The 23671-nt window shown below is 48.4% G+C and overlaps 1 protein-coding gene across 1 annotated transcript in view; it reads left to right on the forward strand.

Moving 5' to 3' along the window:
• The window catches only part of KDM4B (lysine demethylase 4B), a 735609-nt gene that overhangs the window by 530864 nt on the left and 181074 nt on the right, over positions 1-23671 (forward strand). The window contains 1 exon segment of the mRNA XM_029614587.1: positions 145-364. Within this exon segment, the coding sequence (XP_029470447.1) occupies positions 145-364 (220 nt within the window).

Below are 23671 nucleotides of genomic sequence, written 5' to 3' on the forward strand. Positions count from 1 at the left end.
TTTTTGTGTGTATTTGGTAGTCATGTACATTTTTTAATTTACTATTTTCTTTATTTGCTACTAGAAAGCGTGATAGGCTTGTGGTTAGATAAAGGAGGGTTTTATATAGGTTTTTGTTCTCCTTCCTTTCACGTTCCCTGATAGGTGGGTAAGGAAACCACTCAGGACTCTCCCTCTCTGGGAGAGACCAGTTCCATGATCCCAGTATCCAAGTGTGGACAGAAGACGAAGCCACTGATCCCAGAGATGTGCTTCACATCCAGTGGGGTGAACACTGAACCTCTTCCTGCTAACTCCTATATTGGGGAGGATGGAACCAGCCTTCTCATATCTTGTGCCAAGTGCTGCATGCAAGTCCATGCCAGTGAGTATCACCTTTTTTTCGTTTTGTATTTTTGTATGTGAACCACTTGGATTCTCCTGATTATAAATGGTCTAAATTCAGTTTATTTTAAAAACTTGTGTATCACATAATTGGTTAATACAATAAAAGCGGTTTACAGTAAATTGCATAATTAGATTAAAAAACAATATCACAATCAGTACATAAACAAAAATAGAGAAACAAAAACACATAATCATAAAAACAATAGCAATAAAAGAAGAATATACATATAATAATAATCAGAAGGATAACTGTTAGTCTGGTGGCACCCGACTCCTATCATTTAATAATAACTTAGGTCACCTGCTGCCTACAAGTTCTTACCACTACATGAAAGATGATGGGACAGCCAGTTCTGCAGGACAGGGGTTTGTTTCCCACTCACGCACTTTAGGTTTTGTTAGTGTTCGTGGTAGTTGTGGGTGGATCCTTGGGCTGGTGGCAGATGACCATGCCCTCTGGGGAAGATCCCAAGAGGGACCACCGGTCAGGCTCAGAGTATGGAGACAGACACACACTAGTTCTTTTATTAAACAGTATATGGAACCACCAGAGGTGGCAGTAGTGAGCTGGAAGTGCCCGGCTGGGCTATAGTCCCTCAGATACTGGAACAGCGATCCTGGATAACTGAGCTGTAGAGAAACTGAATATAGTGAGTAGGCAGAGTATGCAGAGTTCAGGAACAGAACCTTGATGGTAATACTCTCACAGTAGTCTCTTAGAAGCAGCCCAGGAGCTGGAATGAAGTAGGCCCTCGAGGAGCGAGTACCTGGTTCCAGGGAACGCTCTGAGAGAGCAATGGTAACTCACTGGTGTTGTAGACAGCGATGACTTCCTGGCAGAAGTGATATTCAGTAGCAAGTCTGGGAACGAGGGCCCTCGAGGAGGGAGTACCCCTGGTAAGTCCGAGGAGGCAGAGTAGCAAGGTATGCGGAGAGCGAATCCCATCCGCTGATACCTGGAGGAAAGCCCGTAGTAGACCTTGCTAATTCAATACGTTAGCGATTTCTGAGACCTTAAATATCCGGAGAGGATGACGTCACCTCAGGGGGACGCCCCTGAGGTTCGCGCCACTGCTGGTACTTGAGTCGGGGCCATGCCGCACGCGCACCCTTAGGCTGCTGGGAAACATAGCCATGTGCAGCGTCCAGCCAGTCCGGGGTCGCCAGAGGAGAACGGCAAGAAGACACCGCGGCAGCCAAACTTCCAACAGGCAAAAAGGGAGTCACCAAAGAGGTAAGGTGGCATAGTGGAGACGTTGGGCAGCGACGGTCGCAACAGGTTTTGGGTGCAGCAGATTAATATTGTGCTGCTTGGCCTCAGTAAGCTGAGATTTGTGTCTGGCGCTAGTGAAATGAAATTGCTTTTATTGTCATGGCTTCATCAAAAAGAGGTTGCCACACTGGCCAGAACGAATGTCTTTGTATGGACCCTTGGACTGAAGTTGCATTGTAGGTCTATCTCTTGGTGAGGGGGTAGTCCCTGGGGCTTAGCTGCCTACATTGACCTCTCCTTTAAAATCTGAGAGCATAGGACTTGCCCACAGCATTTTTCAACAATCCAACAGTGTTGGATCAGCTGCAAACAGACTTTGATAGGAGAAGATGTGCATTTCTTTCACATATTCTTATGCCTTCACCCAGTCAAAGCATAAGAAGTGCAGTGAGATCCTGTTAAGCAACAGATAACCTGCCACTACTACGGAAGATAAACAGAACTGAAGTGCATAATCTGTTATGCACATTTTGTATGTGCAGAATCAAAGTCCACTTACCACAGGTATGAACTCCTTTAATAATAATGGTTAATAGGGGAGGGAAGTAGAAACGTTTTCATTTTTTTTGTGTTTTTTTTAGGGGTGGGGAGGTTCTCCATGAATTTGATTTCGTGTAATGTTTGTTTCATTTCTTTAGTTTTTAAAAAAATTAAATTAACCCCCCCTCCCCCCCTCAGAAACAGGAAAAAAAATGTGGATCCCGAGGCCTCCTGTACCCCCTTATCCATCCCACCCTGAAAAATGCCAGGTCAAGGATCCTCCCCAGCCCCCACTTACCCAGTCTGGGGGATATCCACTGACCTAGACCTAGACCTGGGCCGTACTTAGGGCCTAGAATCTTGCGTAAGCCTAGACCACAGTAAGTTGCCGTGACCTCAGCCTAGTCCCTATGCAAGGCCCAGGCTTTGAAGGCCTGGACCTAGGCCAGAGCCTGGTCCTGACTCGAGGGCCTGGCCCAGGGTCAGGTCCAGGATGGGAGCCCAGGCCTCAGAGGTCCTCTTCGTAAGTCATCTTTCTTAGATTTTCGTACTTCAAATGGCGGCATCCGCTCGGGGATGCACAGGAATTAACCGTACTGCCATGCATTACATGCATCCACTGGCAAGGATGTGCTGGTGTTAATTAACACCAGTGTGTCCTCTAGCGGACCCCACCATTTGAAGTACGAAGATCAAAGAAAGACCTATGAAGAGGATCTCTGAGGTGTTGGGACCCAGCTTCTAGGTTGAGCCCTGTCATCGAGGGTTGGGACAGAGCCTTGTTCTGAGGCCCTGATGTCTGGACCCGGTCTCCGGGTCAGGATGAGATGTCAGAATCAGTAATTAGAGGGAGAGGGATAGGAAATTTCCCAGGCCTGGGCCTTTGCTCGGGTCTCGACTGAGGACCCGGCATCAGGCCAGGGCCTAGGCCAAGACACCGGTGTTGCACTTGGGCATAGGCCCAGGCTTCAAGCCTAGGCCGAGGCGCTGGAGTTGCACTCGACATAGGCCAGGATCCCTGCTTTGGGTCTTGGCCTATTGCCTAGGTTAGGCCCAGGCTTCGTGCCTATGCCTGTCCAGCTACTTTTTACTTTTAATCAGTTTTCAAAACGAAACGAGATTTGGATGAAACTTTGTCAGAATTTAACTTGTTCCGTTTTGAAAACGACCGGAAATGAAATAGAAAATTTTGTCTCATTTCCTGTTTTGTTTCTCCCTAATGCTCATCCTTAATAGTTAAGGCAGTATATGTACATTTTAACATATTTGTATGCATACATAGGCATTTATATACACTTATGCAAGCATATTTTACAGACACTTGTATGCTGCATATTGTGTCACTTTTTTGACACACAAGCAATATCTGATGATCTATGATTGCGAGTAGCCTAACAGCCTCATCTGGAGTTGCACAACAGGCACTACCTAGTCCATTTTCCTCCCTTGTCTCTCTTCAGCAGTTTTACAATTTTGCATATGCAGTCTTTGTATCCCTTTTGTTTGCATTTGGAAACTATTGGGCTGATTCAGTAAAATATGCGGGAGAGCCAGCGCTTTGAGGCGAGCGCCCACTCTCCCAACATGCGCCCAGGCCTCTCTCCTAGGCATGCGATTCTTGAATTGCGTGCCTAGGAGAGAGGCCTGGGCAGCTACCCGCTTCTGCCAATAAGGAGGCGCTAGGGACACTAGCGCCTCCTTATTGGCAGAAGCGGTGGCTGTCAGCGGATTTGACAGCCAACGCTCAATTTTACTGGTGTCGGTTGTCGAATCCGCTGACAGCCACAGGTTCGGAAAACGGACGCCAGCAAAATTGAGCGTCTGTTTTCCAACCCGCGGGCCGTGGACAGATTTTTTTATTTTTTTTTTATTTTTGGGGCCTCCGACTTAATATCATAGCGACTTAATATAGCGATATTAAGTCGGAGGGTGTACAGAAAAGCAGTTTTTTCTGTACACCCTCTGACTTAATATGAAATTAAGGGCAGGCGTTAATTTCTGAGAGTAAAATGTGCGGCTTGGCTGCACATTTTACTTTTTGTATCGTGCGGGATTAACTAATAGGCTCATCAACATGCATTTGCATGTTGAGGGCGCTATTAGTTTCGGGGGGGAGGGGGGTTGGATGTGCGTTTTCCACACACTATTACTACCCCTTACTGTATAAGGGGTAATAATAGCTTGTCGAAAACACGTGTCCAAACAGGGGCTAACTGTGCGCTTGGCCTGAGCACACCGTAGTGAATTGGCCTGTTTGATAGTTGCTTAGTTTTGGGTGCACAAAATCAGGTCAGTTTGTTATGATATGCATTGATTCAGGTATGCTTACCATAGGAATGTGTTTGCAGGTGAAAACTGCAGAGTGAAGGTGCACATTTCTGGCATGCAAAAGCTCCCCCCATTTATACACTGCTTCCCTTGGTGTAGTGTTGTGCCACATTCGCCATACATTACAAGTCGGTTCTGTAAAGCTTTGCAGACTTGAGAGCAAGAAATCAATGCTGATATTTCACAATCTGTTCCACACATCTTTCAGCTCCATAAACACTACAATTAAAGATGTCAGTTTCCATTTCAAGCTCATTTCCTGATCACTTTTCCCTGCTTCCAATTGCTGTTCCACAGAGAGCAGCCCTGTTTTGGCTCTGCTTTTGTCATCTCTCATTCATTTGTAGAAAACTTCAAATGCAGGAGACAGCTGCAGGCTTTTCAAATTGATTTTCCTGCCTCTATATTATACTTTTTCTGGGTTGACCAGGCTCTGTGTTGAGGTGTATATTTGAGAGGATTAGTCGAATCATATCAAAGACCGCAAGCATCAGCTTATATACAGTAGTATAGAGATCTATAGGGAGGCAAAATTCATTGCAGGATTAGATACAGTGTGAAGAATTATCTGTAAATCCAATGAGAGGACATCCAACCCCTTTCTAACACATGCCAGACACTAATGGATACTTCTAAATAACATCATATAAACCAGGGTTTTTTTTGCCATTGCCATTGTAGTCTTATAGTTAATGAGACCTCATTTACTGTGGCGGGCTTTTCATACAGAAGCCCCGTAAAGCCACTATAAAGGGTGTGCGGTGATGTAATGACTGTTACACCGTCTTGATTTTATAATCATCGGTCTCTCGGAAGGTTTGTATTTGTAACAACAACTTGTGTCAGTTTACAATTTGAAGGCAGTAAAATTTTGCACTTATCGTAGCGAGGTGTTGCAGCTGGGATATAACGCTGGCGATGGCCCGACACGGCTCGTGTTTCTGTGAACCTTCTTCAGGGGCCGCGCTATGCCAGTGCTATAATGTAATGAAAAGAAATTATAGAAGCCAAATAGGTAATGACATAGACATAAACATTTGCTGCATGATACCTACGATTCCCGATACTGCCAACAGGTTCCGCTACTAGGCTGCAGCTATTCTCGGGCAGCAGGATCCGCCATCTTAACGCTGTTATGTACCTACCGCAATGGGCGGGATCGGTAAGTAGTGACGTCAAAGATACTGATTTGAAACATTTGGAGCACTAAATGAGCGACGACCACTCAACAGAATCATTGAGACCTGAAGGAAATTGTGAAGCCAAAGTGTAAATCCACCACTGTTCACGAAGGTTCAAAAAATGATTGGAGTCACCTCTGCGAAGATTAGGGGATATCTGTTCTAAGATTGTCCATCGGAGCTGACCGAAACTGTGTCCAAATTGTATACAATGATTCAGCATAGGTGCCTCCAAATTGACAGTGTTGAGGCGGCTACGATGCTCAAACAGCCGTGTTTTAATTTTTCTACTAGTGCGTCCAACATATACGAGCTGACAAGGGCATTGAATAAGATAAACCACCCATGAAGAGTTGCAGGTCGTCATGGATCTTTTATGATATACGTGTCCCGTCTGGGGATGTTGCCAGAAAGATCCCTCCATGGTGATGCAAACATGGGTGATTCAGAGAATATAGGGTGTAGTTGAAGAACTACACCCTATATTCTCTGAATCACCCATGTTTGCATATCAACGGAGCAAAAATCTGAGAGATTATGTAGTGCGTGCTTCAGTTATCCAACATACCAATGCTAGACTGCAAGGCAGTCACACCTGCTGCGGCAAGTGTGATATGTGTTCCATCACCATGGAGGGATCTTTCTGGCAACATCCCCAGATGGAACACGTATATCATAAAAGATCCATGACGACCTGCAACTCTTCATGGGTGGTTTATCTTATACAATGCCCTTGTCAGCTCGTATATGTTGGACGCACTAGTAGAAAAATTAAAACACGGCTGTTTGAGCATCGTAGCCGCCTCAACACTGTCAATTTGGAGGCACCTATGCTGAATCATTGTATACAATTTGGACACAGTTTCGGTCAGCTCCGATGGACAATCTTAGAACAGATATCCCCTAATCTTCACAGAGGTGACTCCAATCATTTTTTGAACCTTCGTGAACAGTGGTGGATTTACACTTTGGCTTCACAATTTCTTTCAGGTCTCAATGATTCTGTTGAGTGGTCGTCGCTCATTTAGTGCTCCAAATGTTTCAAATCAGTATCTTTGACGTCACTACTTACCGATCCCGCCCATTGCGGTAGGTACATAACTAACAGCGTTAAGATGGCGGATCCTGCTGCCCGAGAATAGCTGCAGCCTAGTAGCGGAACCTGTTGGCAGTATCGGGAATCGTAGGTATCATGCAGCAAATGTTTATGTCTATGTCATTACCTATTTGGCTTCTATAATTTCTTTTCATTACATTATAGCATTGGCATAGCGCGGCCCCTGAAGAAGGTTCACAGAAACACGAGCCGTGTCGGGCCATCGCCAGCGTTATATCCCAGCTGCAACACCTCGCTACGATAAGTGCAAAATTTTACTGCCTTCAAATTGTAAACTGACACAAGTTGTTGTTACAAATACAAACCTTCCGAGAGACCGATGATTATAAAATCAAGATGGTGTAACAGTCATTACATCACCGCACACCCTTTATAGTGGCTTTACGGGGCTTCTGTATGAAAAGCCCGCCACAGTATATGAGGTCTCATTAACTATAAGACGGCAATGGCAAAAAAAACCCCTGGTTTATATGATGTTATTTAGAAGTTTTCATTAGGATTACATCATATCTAAACAGTTTTCTAGTAGACACTAATGGATGCCATGACAGCACTAGGATTTTCACTAATAACCGATAAACCAACACACAGAGCCGGACACTCACTTGATCTAACATTCATAAATAGCAACTATCTAGAACACTTAGCAACAAGCTACACACAAATTCCTTGGTCTGACCACCTCCTTATTCAGTCCAATATTAATATTCTCAATCCCCAGACCATACAAACTCATAATCCCATAGAAATTAAATATCGACCACCCTATAACAACGATGAACTAAAGGACAAATTAGAAGAAGAACTAAAAGACATAACACTTAATGATTGTAACTCAGCTACGGAACTCTGGTTAGACTCAACCAAGAAAATAGCCAATGAAATAAACCCCATCAAAACAATAACTATCAAAGAAACACAACAAAATAACCACTGGCATAATTCAAAAATAAAAGATGCAAAAAGAAAGCTCAGAAAATTTGAAAAAAACTGGAGAAAACACAAAACAATTGAAAACCTAACCAAATTCAGGAAACATCTAGCCTCCTACAAACAACTGATCCTTAATACTAAAAAAGAATACTATTCCAATAAAATAGAAAAGTTTGCCAATAACCCAAGAACCTTATTCTCCATAGTAACAAATCTCACAAATGACAAACAAGAATCACCTCAAAGTCTTCCTGAATCAAAATGCAATGAATTAGCTAAATTTTTTAGTGACAAAATATTAAACCTAAGAAACAAACTCCCAAAAAATAGCAAACAAGCAATTGTAATGCAAAAGAGAGATGTTAACATATGGTCCTCATTTATAGAAATATCAGAACAAGAAGTTGAATCAATGATAAAAAATATAAACCCTGCTCCACATAAAATCGATACAATACCAACAAATGAGATAAAAAAGATTACCAATGTAGTAACCCCAACACTAACTAATATCATAAACCTATCCCTAACTGAAGGATTAATGCCAGATACACTAAAAGGGGCAATCATTAAACCAATCATCAAAAAGAAAAACAGTGACCCACTAATCCTCATTAACTACCGCCCAGTCTCAAACCTCCCATTATTAACAAAATTAATAGAGAAATCAGTACAGAAACAGCTAGCTGAACACCTAGACAATAATAATATACTGTACGTGTCACAACACGGCTTCCGAAAACACTACAGCACTGAGACATTACTTCTCTCTCTAACAGACAACATACTAAGAGGTTTTGATAACAGTAAACATTACATCCTTATAATGCTCAACTTATCTGCAGCCTTTGATACAGTAAACCACAGAATACTACTAAAAAGACTTGAAGAAATTGGATTATGTGACAAAACAATAAACTGGTTCAGATCCTACCTAAACAGGTTCTTTCAAGTCCAGATAAAAAACTCATTATCAGAAAAATTTAAACTTGAAACAGGAGTACCTCAGGGTTCAGCGCTGTCTGCTACCCTCTTTAACATATATATGCTACCCTTATGTCATCTGCTGGCAGCCCTAGGGATAATACATTACATTTACACAGACGACATTCAATTAATTCTACCAATAGACGACACAATTGAAAAAACATTAAGTCTAGCCAACATGTACCTAGACATAATTAAACAACTACTAAACTAAATGGAACTGGTCATCAACATTGACAAAACTGAATTCCTTCACCTAGAGAGAAAACATACTGAAATCATTCAAACACCAATAACCCTAAGAAATAACCAAAAAATTGAGCTAGCCGAAAAGTAAGGAATCTGGGAGTAATAATGGACCCAGAAATCAACCTGAAGCAACACATATCTATAAAAGTAAGAGAAGGCTACGCAAAACTTTTGGCCCTCAGAAGATTGAAACCATTACTCACACCCGCCCACTTCAGAACAGTATTGCAAACACTTATCTTTTCCAGCACTGACTACTGCAATGCACTCTTACTAGGACTCCCAAGCACATCGATAAGACCACTCCAGATACTTCAAAATACTGCAGCCAGAATAATGACGGGAAAAAAGAGGAGGGACCATATAACCGAAACTCTAGCAGACTTACATTGGTTACCCATCGAAAACAGGATAAAATACAAGGCCTTATGTACCATACACAAACTAATATATGATAAAGAAGCAGACTGGCTAAACACAGCCTTACGAGTACACGTTCCACAAAGAAACCTCCGCTCAGCAAACAAAGCACTACTAACAATCCCTTCAGTAAAGCCAGCAAAATTAATCCAAGTGAGAGAAAGGGCTATATCATTAGCTGAGCCCATACTATGGAACACGATGCCCCCTGAACTCAGATTACAGAATAATCTCAAAACTTTTAAGAAAAATCTAAAAACATGGCTCTTTAAAAAAGCCTTCTCTAAAGAGTGTGGAGGGTAGAGAATGAAAGTACAGAGTAATGCAGATAGAATGAATTTACTCAATCCTACATTTAAGAAGTAATATCTCAAAGAGATAGTAACTCAATAATATACCTGGACTAGACCAACATTACTCAAATAATGATTTTATTTATGAAATTGTAACCGAACTTTATTGGCACCTGTTAGATTTACTAATCTTAGTGTATGTGCCTATTTGTAAACCGTTGCGATGGTATATAACTTAGCGACGGTATAGAAAATTTTTTTAAATAAATAAATAAAATTATCTGCATATATTGTAAACCCTTAAAGATGGGCTCATAAATAGGCTAGTCCTGTGGCTTGGTCATAATGCTTGTCATAATGCCTCTGTATTGCTCCATGGTGAGACTGCACCTTGAATACTGTGTACAATTCTGGTCGCCGCATCTCAAAAAAGATATAATTGCGATGGAGAAGGTACAGAGAAGGGCTACCAAAATGATAAGGGGAATGGAACAGCTCCCCTATGAGGAAAGACTAAAGAGGTTAGGACTTTTCAGCTTGGAGAAGAGACGGCTGGGGGTTGGGAAAAGTGTGTTTTGAGGGGATATGGGGAGCGATTTTTGTCTCTGTAAATCCAATGAGAGGTTCTTATTACTTTCTCTGAAGAGAATCATTGATGCATTCCTAGACTGGAAAATAGGTATCAGCAACCTTGCGACTTGTATATATGTTAACCCTGCAGGCTAACATATATGTTGACACACCAAAAGAACACACAAATTTAAAAATATAGGAATACAAAATCACTGTTAGGTGCAAATTACCAAAGATCATGAATAAGTCTGGACTTACTCCTCTGCTATTGTCATTGAAAAGACTGTGTAAATGAGTTTCACAGATTTCTCCATGATTTGATCACAAAATAAAAACACAAAGCAGATAGGGTCACTAAACATATTCTCTGTGGGCAAGCATAACAAATTGCCAGACAAGTTTGGTGACATCATCTGATAGCACAGAGTCAGGTTATTTTCTCTCAAAACCCAGAAAGTTTGACTTTACTTTTCCGAGCATGTGTGGGCCTTCCTGCACTAGCATCCCCCACGCACGAGTGTCCTCAGTCTATTTTCATCCACTACAGTGAATGGTCGGAAACAGTCTCTTCTCCATAGGCATTCTTAAATTTTGCAGTGACGCTGAAAGAGAGAACGGGAAAAGCCCATTCAAAAACTGTCAACAATGTGGATGCAAAATGTCCATGCTAGATTTATTTTCCCTTTGTCTGAAATGCCCAAGATCAGATCATAACTCTTCTAGCTATGGCCCTTGCAGACATTTGTCCCTGAGGGCACTAGTTTGCTGAGAGCTCCGACTCTGATATGAGTACCCAAGCTCATCGAAACAGAGTAAATCGAAAACCAGTTCAAAAACAACTCCAGGGAAGCCAGGAGTCGTCAGAAGCACCAAAAAATAGAGGCTCATCTATGCCTAAAAGGTGCAATGCCAAACAAAGTCGTAGCCAAGAACCGTCCATGCAAAAGAGGTACAGTATAAATTCAGAGAACCATGAGGCACTGGTTCTAAAAGAACATGGCATGGACCCAGGGGTGGCTCAAGGCAATCCGCCGCCTGAGGTGAGGGATGAGAAAGCGCACTCCTGCACATGCTCTCTCTCACACCCCTCCAAATACCCTCACACATGCTCGCCCTCACACATGATCTCTTTCACAACCCCAGGCTTGCAATCTCTCTCACAACACTCACTCTTACCGGGGCTTGATCTTCACTGCACAGCACGCCAGGGCCTGGATCTTTGCTGTGTGGTATACCGGGAGATCTTCCATGCCCCTTGGGCGAGCCAGGGCCTTGATCTTCGCTGTGTGGGACACCAGGCCTTGATCTTCGCGAGCGGGGATTTCCTCCATCATTGCCATTTTCTGAGCAGAGAGAGGAGACTGTGGCTGCGCAGTGGGGGGGGGGGGGGGGGAATTCTGCACCAGTTCTTTGTTTTGGCGGCCGAGTGAGGCGGCCACTAGAGGAGTTGGGGGGGGGGGGGGGTTTTTGCTGCTTCCAAACAGCTCGATACTGTAAGGCCGCGGTAGAAACAGTGCGGCAGTGTCAGGCGCACCCTTCCTCCCCGCACGCACAGTTCTCTTCACTTAGCGCCCGATACTCTCTTCTAATTGCATGCAAATGCATGCCGCGGCTGCAAAGCCTTAGGCAAGCGTTAGGACCGCGCAACCCATTTTACTGTATAGAGCGCCTATACAGTATCCTGGGTTCGCGGGCCTAATGCTTCACGGCCTCGCTGGTATCTGTTATTTCAAATGTCATTTCAAATGACATTTGAAATGACAGGTACCAGATGTTCCCCGATGCTCAGCAAACTTTCCCCCAGCCCCCGCTTACCTCCCTGGCCCCGTCCGGTCTCCGGTCCAGCCCGTCCAGTCTCCGGTGCAGCCCGTCCGGTCTCCTGCAGCCCCGTCCAGTCCCCTCCTCCCGAAGCAAAAAAAAAACCAAAAAACCGAAAAAGTAGCAAGGCTCGGGCCTGCTACGGTAGTCCCTTCTCCTCTCCGTGCGATTCTCCTCCGTGCGATCCTCCCCTCCTCTCCGTGCGATTCTCCTCTCCGTGCGATCCTCCCCTCCCCTCCTCTCCGTGCGATCCTCCCCTCCCCTCCTCTCCGTGCGATTCTCCTTTCCGTGCGATTCTCCCCTCCGTCCCTTCTCCCCTCTCCTCTCCGTGCGATTTCAGCGCTCAAGGCAGTCACATGCCGTGACTGCCTTGAGCGCTGAAATCGCACGGCCATTCATCCAGGCAGAGGGAGCCGGCCTGCCTGGATGAATGCACGGCCATTCATCCAGGCAGAGGGAGCCGGCCTGCCTGGATGAATGCACGGCCATTCATCCAGGCAGAGGGAGCCGGCCTGCCTGGATGAATGCACGGCCATTCATCCAGGCAGAGGGAGCCTCTGCCTGGTTGAATGCACGGCCCCCGCCGGAATGAATGCCTGTGCGATTTCAGTAGTCACGTGACAGTCACGTGCATTCATCCAGGCAGAGGGAGCCGGAGGCTGTTTTCGCCGCTGGCTCCCTCTGCCCGGATCCCGCCGCCCGTCTGAGACTATCGCGCGTCCACCCGCCGCCGCCGCTTGGAACAGGCGCCCACCCGCCCGCGGCCTAGATTTTACACGCGACCACTCGCTCCCCGGCTCCCGCCGCCGCCCGCCTGGACCCACGCGGCCCTCCGACAGGTATTTAAAAATTTTTATTTTTTTTTCTGACAGGTTTTTATGTGTCCCACAGCATTACATTTTCTCGATCATCTCTGTATCGCTTTTTTTTTATTGTGTTTTATTGTGTTTCAGTATTTTAAGTGGTGTCGATGGGTTTGCTACAAGACTCACAGTCCTAACACCTACTAGGGGGAGGCGGTAAACTAACACGTTAAGGCCGCGGCAAAACAGCGGGTTACTAAGGAGATAATATCAGCGCCCGTTACAGTATCGGAGGGGAATAGCTAATTCCTTCATTATACAGCTAATTCGTTCATTTACACATCATCTACATGCTGGGTGCGGAAAGGGTTATGTGTCTATTTTAGGAAGCGCTAAGGACGCGTGAAACTGGAGACTGTATTGCTGGATGGCCTTACTCGTCTGTATTGTGCGCTCCCAGCACATTACAGACGGGAAATCTTCAACCGCACGTTACTGTATCGACCTGATTGTTTGCTGCCTGAAGCAGCCGACTCATCCTGTCTCATTATAGAACTGCCCCTGCATGGAACTATTGACACAGTACAGGAAAAATGTTCCGATTCAGAGCTGAAATCTCGGCACCAATGTACTTAAGCACTATAAGGTAGATCTTCATTATCAAGCTCTTCTTCAGATCCTATTGAAGTAAAAAAAAAACAAAAAACCACCATACAGAAACATCAAGCTGTAGAGTAACATCACACCTTCGACAGATTATATAAACACTTTGTAAACACATACATGAAGCAGGTGCCTAATCAACAGAAATCTTCAACTCAAGCCATACTAGAGAAGTTGTGAGAGCACCATCTTCTTATTTCCTAGCGTGTAGCCAGATGGAATCAGGACCAATGAGTTATGCTCCCCTACCAGCAGATGAAGACAGTCAAGTTTCAAAGCTGACATCACCCTACATACACCCCAGCAGTGACTGCAGCCCTTCAGTATTTCTTCATCTCAAGCAGATAGAGGACGTGCTTTCCCTATGGGGATCGCTGTAGTTTTTGGAAGAAAAAATTCTACTTTTAAATTGGAGAAAAGATTGAGCCCCGCTCTCCTGGTCCCCTCCTCCGGTTGAGAATTCCTGAGGTGATTTCCGTGATCTCTGAGGTGTGCCTTAGTACGGTAGCCAGTTCCCAGCATGGACTTAGATGCTTAAGCAGCTGAAAGGCAGTGGGTGCAGGAAGCCGAGCTTGGCGGTGATGGCCTACGCCCTCTCCCCCCACAGCTGAAGACCGTGTCTGTACTCAGCAGGTAAGCGTGAACCCAGGTAAGTAAAAAAAAACAAGATGTTCCCTGTACGTACCAGGATCAGTCCAGACAGCTGGGTTATGCCTCCCCTCCAGCAGATGAGAGAAAACTGAAAGCACCCTCTAGATATACTGGTGTGCCACCTGCGATCCTTCAGTATATTCTCTGACTCCAGCAGATTGAGAGGCATAACCTGCGGTCCTGGTCTGGTCAGTTTGTGGTACTGTAGAAAAAAAAGAAAAGACAGGGGAAATTTTGTTAGAGGGACAAGATCATTTGGTATCTTTCTGTTCTCCTGTCTGTTCGTGTAGCTGTTGTTTCTTGCAGCGCAGCGCGGTTTCAGCTCAGTGTGGGGCAGGCACATAGGGCTCTGCCCTGTGACAGTTCCCGGGTTAGCTGTCCTTGAGGCTGGGGGAGAGCTTACCGGTGGGCCGGTCACCCTCCCCCTCCGATTCCAGGGGTCCCAACCCTGAAGGGGGTCTCATTTAAAAAAAAAATAAAAATAAAGAATTGTAAAAGCCTTTCCTTTCTGCCACTTTGGTTTGTTGAACACGGGCAGTGGATTGGTTTTTCGTTACCCCGGCCTGCCAGAGCCTCTTCGGACCCCGGAGGGGGTGGTTGAGCCACCCGACGAGCTGTGCGGGTGAGACGTTTGCTCACCTCAGTTTTGGCGCCATTCTTTTTTGCTGCTCGTGTTGGTCCTGCGATGCCTCGATCTTCGGCCTGTGTGGCCTGTGCGGGTACGGGGGCGCGACTCTCGCGGGAAGGCCTTTGTCCCCGATGTCTTCCCAGGGACGAGGGACCCTCCCGGGGGCCGAGCGCTGACCGCAGCGATTCGGGGCTGCCTTTTTCGCCGCGGCATCGCGGTGCTTCTGCAAGCCGTTTTCCGGCCCCTCCTCCCTCGGGGAGCAGTGCGGCGGCCATTTTGAACACGCGGCAGTCGGACCCGGAGGCTTCGGGAGATGATACTTCCCTCCCCCCCTCTCCTAGCGAGCGAAACGCGCGGTCCCTGGCCGATTTGGGTAGCCCTCAGGCCCCTACTCCCTCGGGATCTCTGCAAAAAAATTTAAAAAGGTCGGTTCCTTTTTCTTCTGATTTTGTGCTGCTGATGCACAAAGCCTTTTTGCAGGCTGAAGCCGGTTGGGAGGCAGAGGTCCCTCCTCCCCCTAAGGTTCCTAAACCTTCCGTGCCCCAGGGAAAGCCGAGGGGCGGGGGGTCCGCAGGGACCAGTGTTCCCCGCCCAAGGGGAGAGCTTGAGGACACAGAGGCCGCGGATCCGGCTTTGACTCCCCTGGATCCGCCAGACTTGCTTGCGGCGGGCGAACAGTTGCCCGTGGAGGGGGATGATCCCCAGGTCCTGCGTCTATTTGGCAAGGAGGAATTAAGCTCCCTTATTCTTCACGTCCTCCAGGAGCTTGAGCTCACGGCGCCCCCTCAGGACGCTGACACCTCGACGGGGGATATCGCTATGGCGGGGATTAAGGCCCCTCCTCAAACCTTCCCGTTCCATCATAAGGTCTTACAAATCATTTCCAAGGAGTGGGAGCTGCCCAAGTCTTCTCTGAGGGTCACTCGGGCTATGGAAAAGCTATATCCCTTACCTAAGGATTCTTTGGAACTCCTAAAGACACCGGCGGTGGATTCGGCGGTCACGGCAGTGGTTAAACATACGACTATCCCTGTTACTGGTGGGATAGCCTTGAAAGATCTTCAAGACCGTAAGCTGGAGATCTTGCTGAAGCGTATTTTTGATGTGGCGGCCCTTGGTGTCCGGGCGGCGGCGTGCAGCAGCCTCGTGCAGAGGGCAAACCTGCGATGGGTCCAGCAGTTGCTGACCACGCAGGAGCTTCCTCCGGGGGAGGCTGAGCAGGCCAATTGTGTGGAGGCTGCGGTCGCTTATACCGCGGATGCATTATATGATTTACTGCGTACTTCGGCCCGCATCATGTCCTCGGCTGTTTCGGCTCGGAGGTTGCTGTGGCTCCGTCGTTGGGCGGCGGATGCCACCTCAAAGGCGAGATTAGGCTCCTTTCCGTTTAAGGGCAAGTTGCTTATTGGGGAGGAGTTGGATCAGCTTATTAAGGACCTGGGCGACAACAAGGTGTATAAGTTGCCGGAGGATAAGCCGCGTCAATCACGGACGTTTGGGAATGCTAGGGCTCGTTTTCGGGGTCAACGGCGTTTTCGTGCGGGACGAGGAGGTGCCTTTTCCCAGAGACAACAGGCTACAAGAACCCAGTCTTGGTCTCCTTCCTTTCGGGGCAGGAGGCCTCAACGTGGAGGCTCCTCACAAAGCTTTCCTGCCATTAAGCCCGCGCAATGAAGGTGCGCAGGCCCATTCCTCCGTTCCCGTTATCGGAGGACGGCTGTCCCGGTTTTGGGAGGAATGGGTCAAAATAACTTCGGATCAATGGGTCCTCGACGTGGTCCGGTACGGCTACGAGTTGGATTTTGTACGTCCCCTCCGGGATCTTTTTCTGGTATCGCCGTGCGGTCCGATGGAAAAGAGGCTGGCTATAGCTCAGACGCTCGATCACTTACAGGCTCTGGGGGTGGTGACTCCGGTTCCGCCGGACCAGTTGCGAACAGGTCGGTATTCCATTTATTTTCTGGTTCCCAAAAAGGAGGGTACTTTCCGACCCATGCTGGATCTCAAAGGGGTAAACAAGGCCCTGCGAGTGCCTCGCTTTCGGATGGAGACTCTACGGTCTGTTATTGCGGCCGTCCACAAGGGAGAATATTTGGCTTCTTTGGACTTGACGGAGGCTTATCTCCATATCGGTATCCGAGAGCGTCATCAATGGTTTCTACGCTTCATGGTGCTAGGGTCCCATTACCAGTTCTGTGCCCTCCCTTTCGGTCTGGCCACCGCGCCGCGCGTGTTCACCAAGGTGCTCGTCGTGGTCGCGGCTTCTCTTCGTCGGCAGGGGGTACTTGTGCACCCTTACCTCGACGATTGGCTCATCAGAGCAAAGTCGCACGCGGCTTGCAAACGAGCAGTTTCCCTGGTAGTGAGTCAACTTCAGTCGTTGGGTTGGGTAGTCAACTTCGCGAAAAGCAGACTCGAACCGACTCAACAACTGGAGTTTTTGGGCGCGCGCTTCGATACCTCGGTGGGCAAGGTTTTTCTTCCTCATCAGCGCATGTTCAATCTCATGGCCCTGGTCCGACGTTTGCTGGACCTCACATCTCCCACGGTGTGGGATCATTTACAGCTTATTGGTCATATGGTATCTACTATGGAGATGGTGCAATGGGCCTTCGCGCATATGCGGCCCTTACAGAGATCTCTGCTTTCTCGATGGGATCCCAGATCAGAGGATTACAGTCTGGAACTCCCTCTACTGGAGGAGGCCCGCTCCAGTTTCGCCTGGTGGCTCAATCCGAACAACCTGCTCCAAGGAGTGACCCTAGAACCCCCATCTTGGCTGGTGGTGACTACGGATGCCAGTCTTTCTGGTTGGGGGGCGGTCTGCCAATCCCGAGCTGTTCAGGGCACCTGGACAGCACGCCAGTCCGCGTGGTCCATCAACCGCCTGGAAACCAGGGCGGTGCGTCTAGCCTTGCGTCGCCTCCTTCCCCTGGTAAGCGGCCGGGCGGTACGAATTCTGTCAGACAACGCAACTACAGTGGCGTACATAAATCGGCAGGGAGGCACGAAAAGTCGTGCGGTAGCAATGGAGGCCTCGCTGCTGATGGCCTGGGCGGAACGCCACCTATCGCGGCTAGCGGCCTCCCACATTGCCGGCGTAGACAATGTGCAGGCGGACTACCTCAGTCGACGACATCTGGATCCCGGCGAATGGGAGCTTTCGCCGGAGGCGATGATGCTCATCGTTCGGCGGTGGGGGATTCCACACCTCGATCTTATGGCAACTCGGGCGAATGCGAAGGCGGCGCGGTTTTTCAGTCGAAGAAGAGAGCACGCGTCGGAAGGAGTGGATGCGCTGGTACTGCCGTGGCCCCATCACATCCTTCTGTACGTGTTTCCACCGTGGCCCCTGGTGGGGAAGGTGTTACGCCGCATAGAGTCCCATCAAGGTCCGGTGATTCTCGTGGCTCCGGAATGGCCACGTCGTCCATGGTTCGCGGATCTCGTCAACCTGGCGGTGGACGGCCCTCTACGGTTAGGTCATCTTCCCAACCTCCTGAGTCAGGGTCCAGTGGTTTTCGAGCTGGCGGATCGATTTTGTCTGGCGGCCTGGCTTATGAGCGGAAACAGTTGAGGAAACGAGGTTACTCGGATGCGGTGGTGTCTACCCTGCTTCGAGCGCGTCGGTCTTCTACTACTCTTGCTTACGCTAGGGTTTGGAAGGTCTTCCATGCTTGGTGCGCCGGTTTGGGTATCACGCCTAAGCGTTCGACGGTTCCTCAGATCCTCATGTTCTTGCAGGAGGGCCTGACAAAAGGGTTGGTGTATAATTCGCTTCGTGTCCAGGTGGCGGCTCTGGGATGCTTAAGAGGTCAGTTGGACGGGTCTTCCCTTGCGTGTCATCCAGATGTAGCTCGGTTCTTGCTAGGGGTTAGGAACTTGCGTCCTCCTCTTCGGCTTCCCTGTCCTTCCTGGAACTTGAATTTGGTACTACGTGGTTTGTGTGTGGCTCCGTTTGAGCCTCTACACTCGTCTTCGTTGAAGGATCTGACCCTCAAGACGGTTTTTCTTGTGGCTATTTCCTCGGCTCGGAGAGTGTCAGAGCTTCAGGCTCTTTCTTGCAGGGAACCGTTCTTGCGTATTTCTGATTCGGGTGTTTCCTTGCGAACCGTGCCGTCCTTTTTACCTAAGGTGGTCTCGGCGTTTCATGTCAACCAGACGGTTGAGCTACCCTCCTTCTCGGCGGAGGACTTGCGGTCTCCTCCAGGTAAGGACTTGCGACGTCTGGACGTCCGGCGAGTTCTCCTGCGATATTTGGAGGTTACCAACGAATTTCGAAAGTCGGATCATCTCTTCGTGTTGTGGAATGGGCCCAAGAAGGGGCTGCCGGCATCTAAGGCTACGATTGCACAGTGGTTGAAGGGGGCCATCGCGTCCACATACATTGGCTGCGGTAAATCTGTTCCGGATGTGCTTAAGGCTCATTCGTTGCGTGCTCAGGCGACTTCGTGGGCGGAGAATCGATTGGTCTCTTCCCAAGAGATATGTAGGGCGGCCACTTGGAAATCTTGGCATACCTTTGCCAGGCATTATCGCCTGGATGTCAGGGGTCCGTCCTCACAGTCGTTTGGTAGCAGCGTGCTTCGAGCGGGACTCTTAGGGTCCCACCCCAGTTAAGGCGACTTGGGTACATCCCAGCTGTCTGGACTGATCCTGGTACGTACAGGGAAAGGAAAATTAGGTTCTTACCTTTGCTAATTTTCGTTCCTATAGTACCATGGGTCAGTCCAGACGCCCGCCCGTTTCTTTCTGGGAGTACGCTCGGCTATTATTCTCTTCTTTCAGGTCTCTACGCCACAGTTGCAGTGTTTCTTTGCTCTACCTTTGTTTTGTGGTTTGTTGCCTATACCACTTGTTGTTCTGTTTGTTTGTCTGTTTTTTCTGAAGGTTACTGTTTGATCTGACCTCTATGATACGCTACTCTCAGTTGAGTTTGGAAATTTTGGGGGTGGCATTTGTGTTGGTTGGATTCTTTGTTCTGCTTTGATATCTCATATACTGAAGGATCGCAGGTGGCACACCAGTATATCTAGGGGGTGCTTTCAGTTTTCTCTCATCTGCTGGAGGGGAGGCATAACCCAGCTGTCTGGACTGATCCATGGTACTACAGGAACGAAAATTAGCAAAGGTAAGAACCTAATTTTCCTATTTACCTCCCGATTCAGAGACTTTTTGGAAGGGTTTCGGTAAGACTTCCTCCGGTCTCCTTGCGCCGTACCAATGTCATTCCCAATCCCATTGGGGTAAGGGGAAGTAGGCTTCTGAGCGGGTTGAGCGGCCTCCCGGTGGGCTAGGCCCCACTTTAGGCTTGGTCAGCACAACACGTGTTAGGCCGTGGCAGTGCCATCTCAATCATCTTTGTGCGTTCTGTATTGCCCACCATAGACCGTCGGTAGGGGCAGTTCATGTCTGCTCTGTTCATGCGTTGTGCACATAACACTGCGCGAATACATACACGCACAACTTACTAGGCGCAGAATACAAGTAAAGCAGTGGTTACATGGAATAGACTTAGTTTTTGGGTACTTGCCAGGTTCTTATGGCCTGGATTGGCCACTGTTGGAAACAGGATGCTGGGCTTGATGGACCCTTGGTCTGACCCAGTATGGCATTTTCTTATGTTCTTATGTGTACAGGCTGTGCGTACGCCTCACCGCAGCTCGTGTAGGTGCCCGAAATCTGTGCACATAAAATTTTAAGTGACAGCCGACTGAAAACATAGTTATCGCCAGTGGCTCCGGCAGCAAAGAAACCATAAGTGCCTTTCTGTTTGCACTGCCTTTCATATTAGAGCTGCACAGTCTTACCTGGATCCTTGCTTATGTCAGCACTTTGAGGAAGCCCAGGGAGAATTGGCCTCCCTGGACTTTGCTAAGCCTAGCTCCTCCCATTCAGAAGATGGGTCAGCCACAGCCTTAACTGGAAGTACCCTGGACCTGAGCACCTCTGGGGCTGGGTCATCTATGGGAGAGGGAAATTCAGCGGAACCTAACCCAATACCTCCTGGGCTAAGCATGGATCCAGCTGCCTTCTCTTGGGTGGAATTTTTTCAAGGCCTTCAAACCTTCGTACAGGAGCAGTCTGCTATTTCACTTGCCCCTGTCCGGATGAAACCTCAGCTGGTAAGCCCTCCCTCTCACAGTCCTGTCGGCAGACCTCCTTCACAAAGGGTGTCCCTGGCAGGGACCCACTCGGCACGGATGCAAAGGAAGATACAGATTCCTTGGAAGATGGGGAAATTCCCCCTGGTTTAGAACTGTATCGAACCAAGTTAGTTTTTCCATAGAGACGAATTGCCGGCCCTGGTTTCCCAGACCCTGAAGATACTGGGAGTTCCTGGGGTGGACTCTGATGGAACCAAAGAAGAATCCCTTTCTGATTTCTCTACAGAAAGCCTCTTGCTACTTTCCAGTACTGGAAGCCATCCAGGAGTTGATTGACGTGGAATGGGACGCCCCAGAACAAGTTTTAAAGGTGAACCAGCGTTAGAAGCTCTATACTTAATGGATCTGGTTGCGAGAGAACATTTGCGTTTCCTTAAAGTGGATGCGCTGGTCTGTGCCGTCTCTAAGCGAGCACTTATCCCAGTGGAGGGAGGAGCGGCCTTAAAGGATGCGCACGATAGACATATGGAGTCCATCCTTAAACAGGCCTTTGATGCAATAGCAATGACTTTACAGACTGCTGCTTATTGTGCCCACTCCTCTCTCAGGAGGTGGATGACTCGGGGGCGAATTCCAGAGCGGTTATGGAACCTGCTGCCGCCTTTTTAGCTGATGTGGACTCGGACCTAGTCTGTACTCGGCCAGAGGAGTGGACTAAGTGGTGGCGGCAAGATGACAGGGGTTTCGTTGAGGACTGTGCTTTCTTTTTTGCTGAAAGCAGTTTCCGCATTCTCACAGGACAAGCAGGATGGTAGTCCTCACATATGGGTGACATCACAGGATGGAGCCCAGTCACGGAAAACTTCTGTCAAAGTTTCCAGAAATTTTGACTGGCCCCTACGGGGCATGCCCAGCATGGCACTAACCCTGCAGCCAGCAGGGGTCCCCCTTCAGTCTTCTTTTTTCCACGCAGCAGTAGCCTCGCGGTAAAGGAGCTCTGAAGAGATTCCTGACAGGAATTTTCCTCACGGAATTACTTAAAGTTAAGTTGCCCCACAGGGGTCCCTCCTCTAATTTTTCTCAGTCCGCGGTACTCCGGTAAGTTTTTACCCGTTTCCCATCGATTACCATCGAGTTTGGCCCTCGCGGCCTACTGGCCGTCAATCGTACCGCGACTCGATTTTTTTCCATGGCGTCTGGGTTTTGTTGGTGCCCGGACTGTATCCGCACCATGTCTATCACAGACCCCCCATAAAGTCTGTGTAATGTGCCTAGGACGCGAGCACGATGTCTTGACCTGCACCAAATGTGCCTTAATGACACCGAAGGGTCGCAAGGCTAGAATGGAGAAGATGGAGCTTCTCCTCCGTGCTCAAACCCCGACTTCGTCCATTGCATCGATGTCGTCGGAACCGGCACCGTCAACTTCACGCCAGCATCGACCACCGACCGGTGACCAACCGGCATCAACGACTTCTTGGCTATCGACACCCTCTACTCCCCCTCAGGATCGAGGAGATTGCAGGGAGAAACATCGCCATCGACACTGTAAGACTCGGACCATCGAGGGAGCGAAATCATCGACCTCGCCATCGTCTGAGCCGCTGTCGAAGAGACCCCATCCAGGAAAGGCACCGACCATTCCTGCGACCAGGTCACCGAGGCAACCCTCACCCATTCGGGGATCGGGGAGCCACGACTCTGCCTTTAACGGTGGTCCCTCCGGCTATGCCTCTGCCTCCTTCTGTTCCGGAACTGGGGCTGCTTGCCCCAGGTCTCCGAGAAGAACTGGACCAGATGGTTCAGGAGGCCATCGACAAGGCGATGCAACATCTTCAGGTTCCTCTGACACCGGTACCGCTTTGGAACCGGTCATCGACTTGATTCTGGCAGCGCTGTCTCCGCTGCTATCCAGAATGGAAGCGCTTATGGCCGCTTTTCCACCAATGGATCCCGGGTCTCTGATGGCTCCAATGCCCTCCCCACTGACAGCATCATCGGGAGGAGAAACACCGTTCCGCATCCCTCCATTGGGAGTTCTGCCTCAGCCATCAATGCCAATACGTCCATCGGTGCCGATACATCCATCGGCGCCACCAAGTCATCCATCGATGCCCTCGATGCCTGCACCGGCGCCTTCGATGCCATCATCGGTGCCTCCGGTAATTCCTCCGATTCCTTCGGAGCCTAGACCAGGACCTTCAGGTATCCAACCACCCTGTCCCCCTTTAGTTCCTAGAGGAACAGGTGCTGATCCTTATGATACCTGGGGTGATGATACTTCAACAGACACCGATGATTTACCTTCACCCACTGAGAGTAGGAAGCGTTCTCCTCCAGAGGACCTCTCCTTTATAAACTTTGTGAAGGAAATGTCTGAATTAGTTCCCTTTCAATTACAGACGGAACAGGATGATAGGCAGCAGATGATGGAGTTGCTCCAATTCCTGGATGCTCCTAAGGTAATTACCTCTATTCCCATCCATCAGGTCCTTCTCGATCTCCTCAAGAAGAACTGGGAACATCCTGGCTCCATTGCTCCAATACACAGGAAAGCTGACACTACCTATTTGATGCAGTCAGCCCCAGGATTTCAAAAATCACAACTAGATCACCACTCGGTCATGGTAGAGTCTGCACAAAAAAGGGCAAAGAGGTCAAAGCCTCACTCAGCTGTTCCTCCTGGAAAGGAACAGAAGTTCCTAGATAACATTGGTCGCTGAGTATTCCAAGGGGCCATGCTCATCTCCTGAATTGCTGCCTATCAGCTTTATATGACC

This window comes from Rhinatrema bivittatum, chromosome 8 (genome assembly GCF_901001135.1).
Source record: "Rhinatrema bivittatum chromosome 8, aRhiBiv1.1, whole genome shotgun sequence".
Taxonomy (NCBI): Eukaryota; Metazoa; Chordata; class Amphibia; order Gymnophiona; family Rhinatrematidae; genus Rhinatrema; species Rhinatrema bivittatum.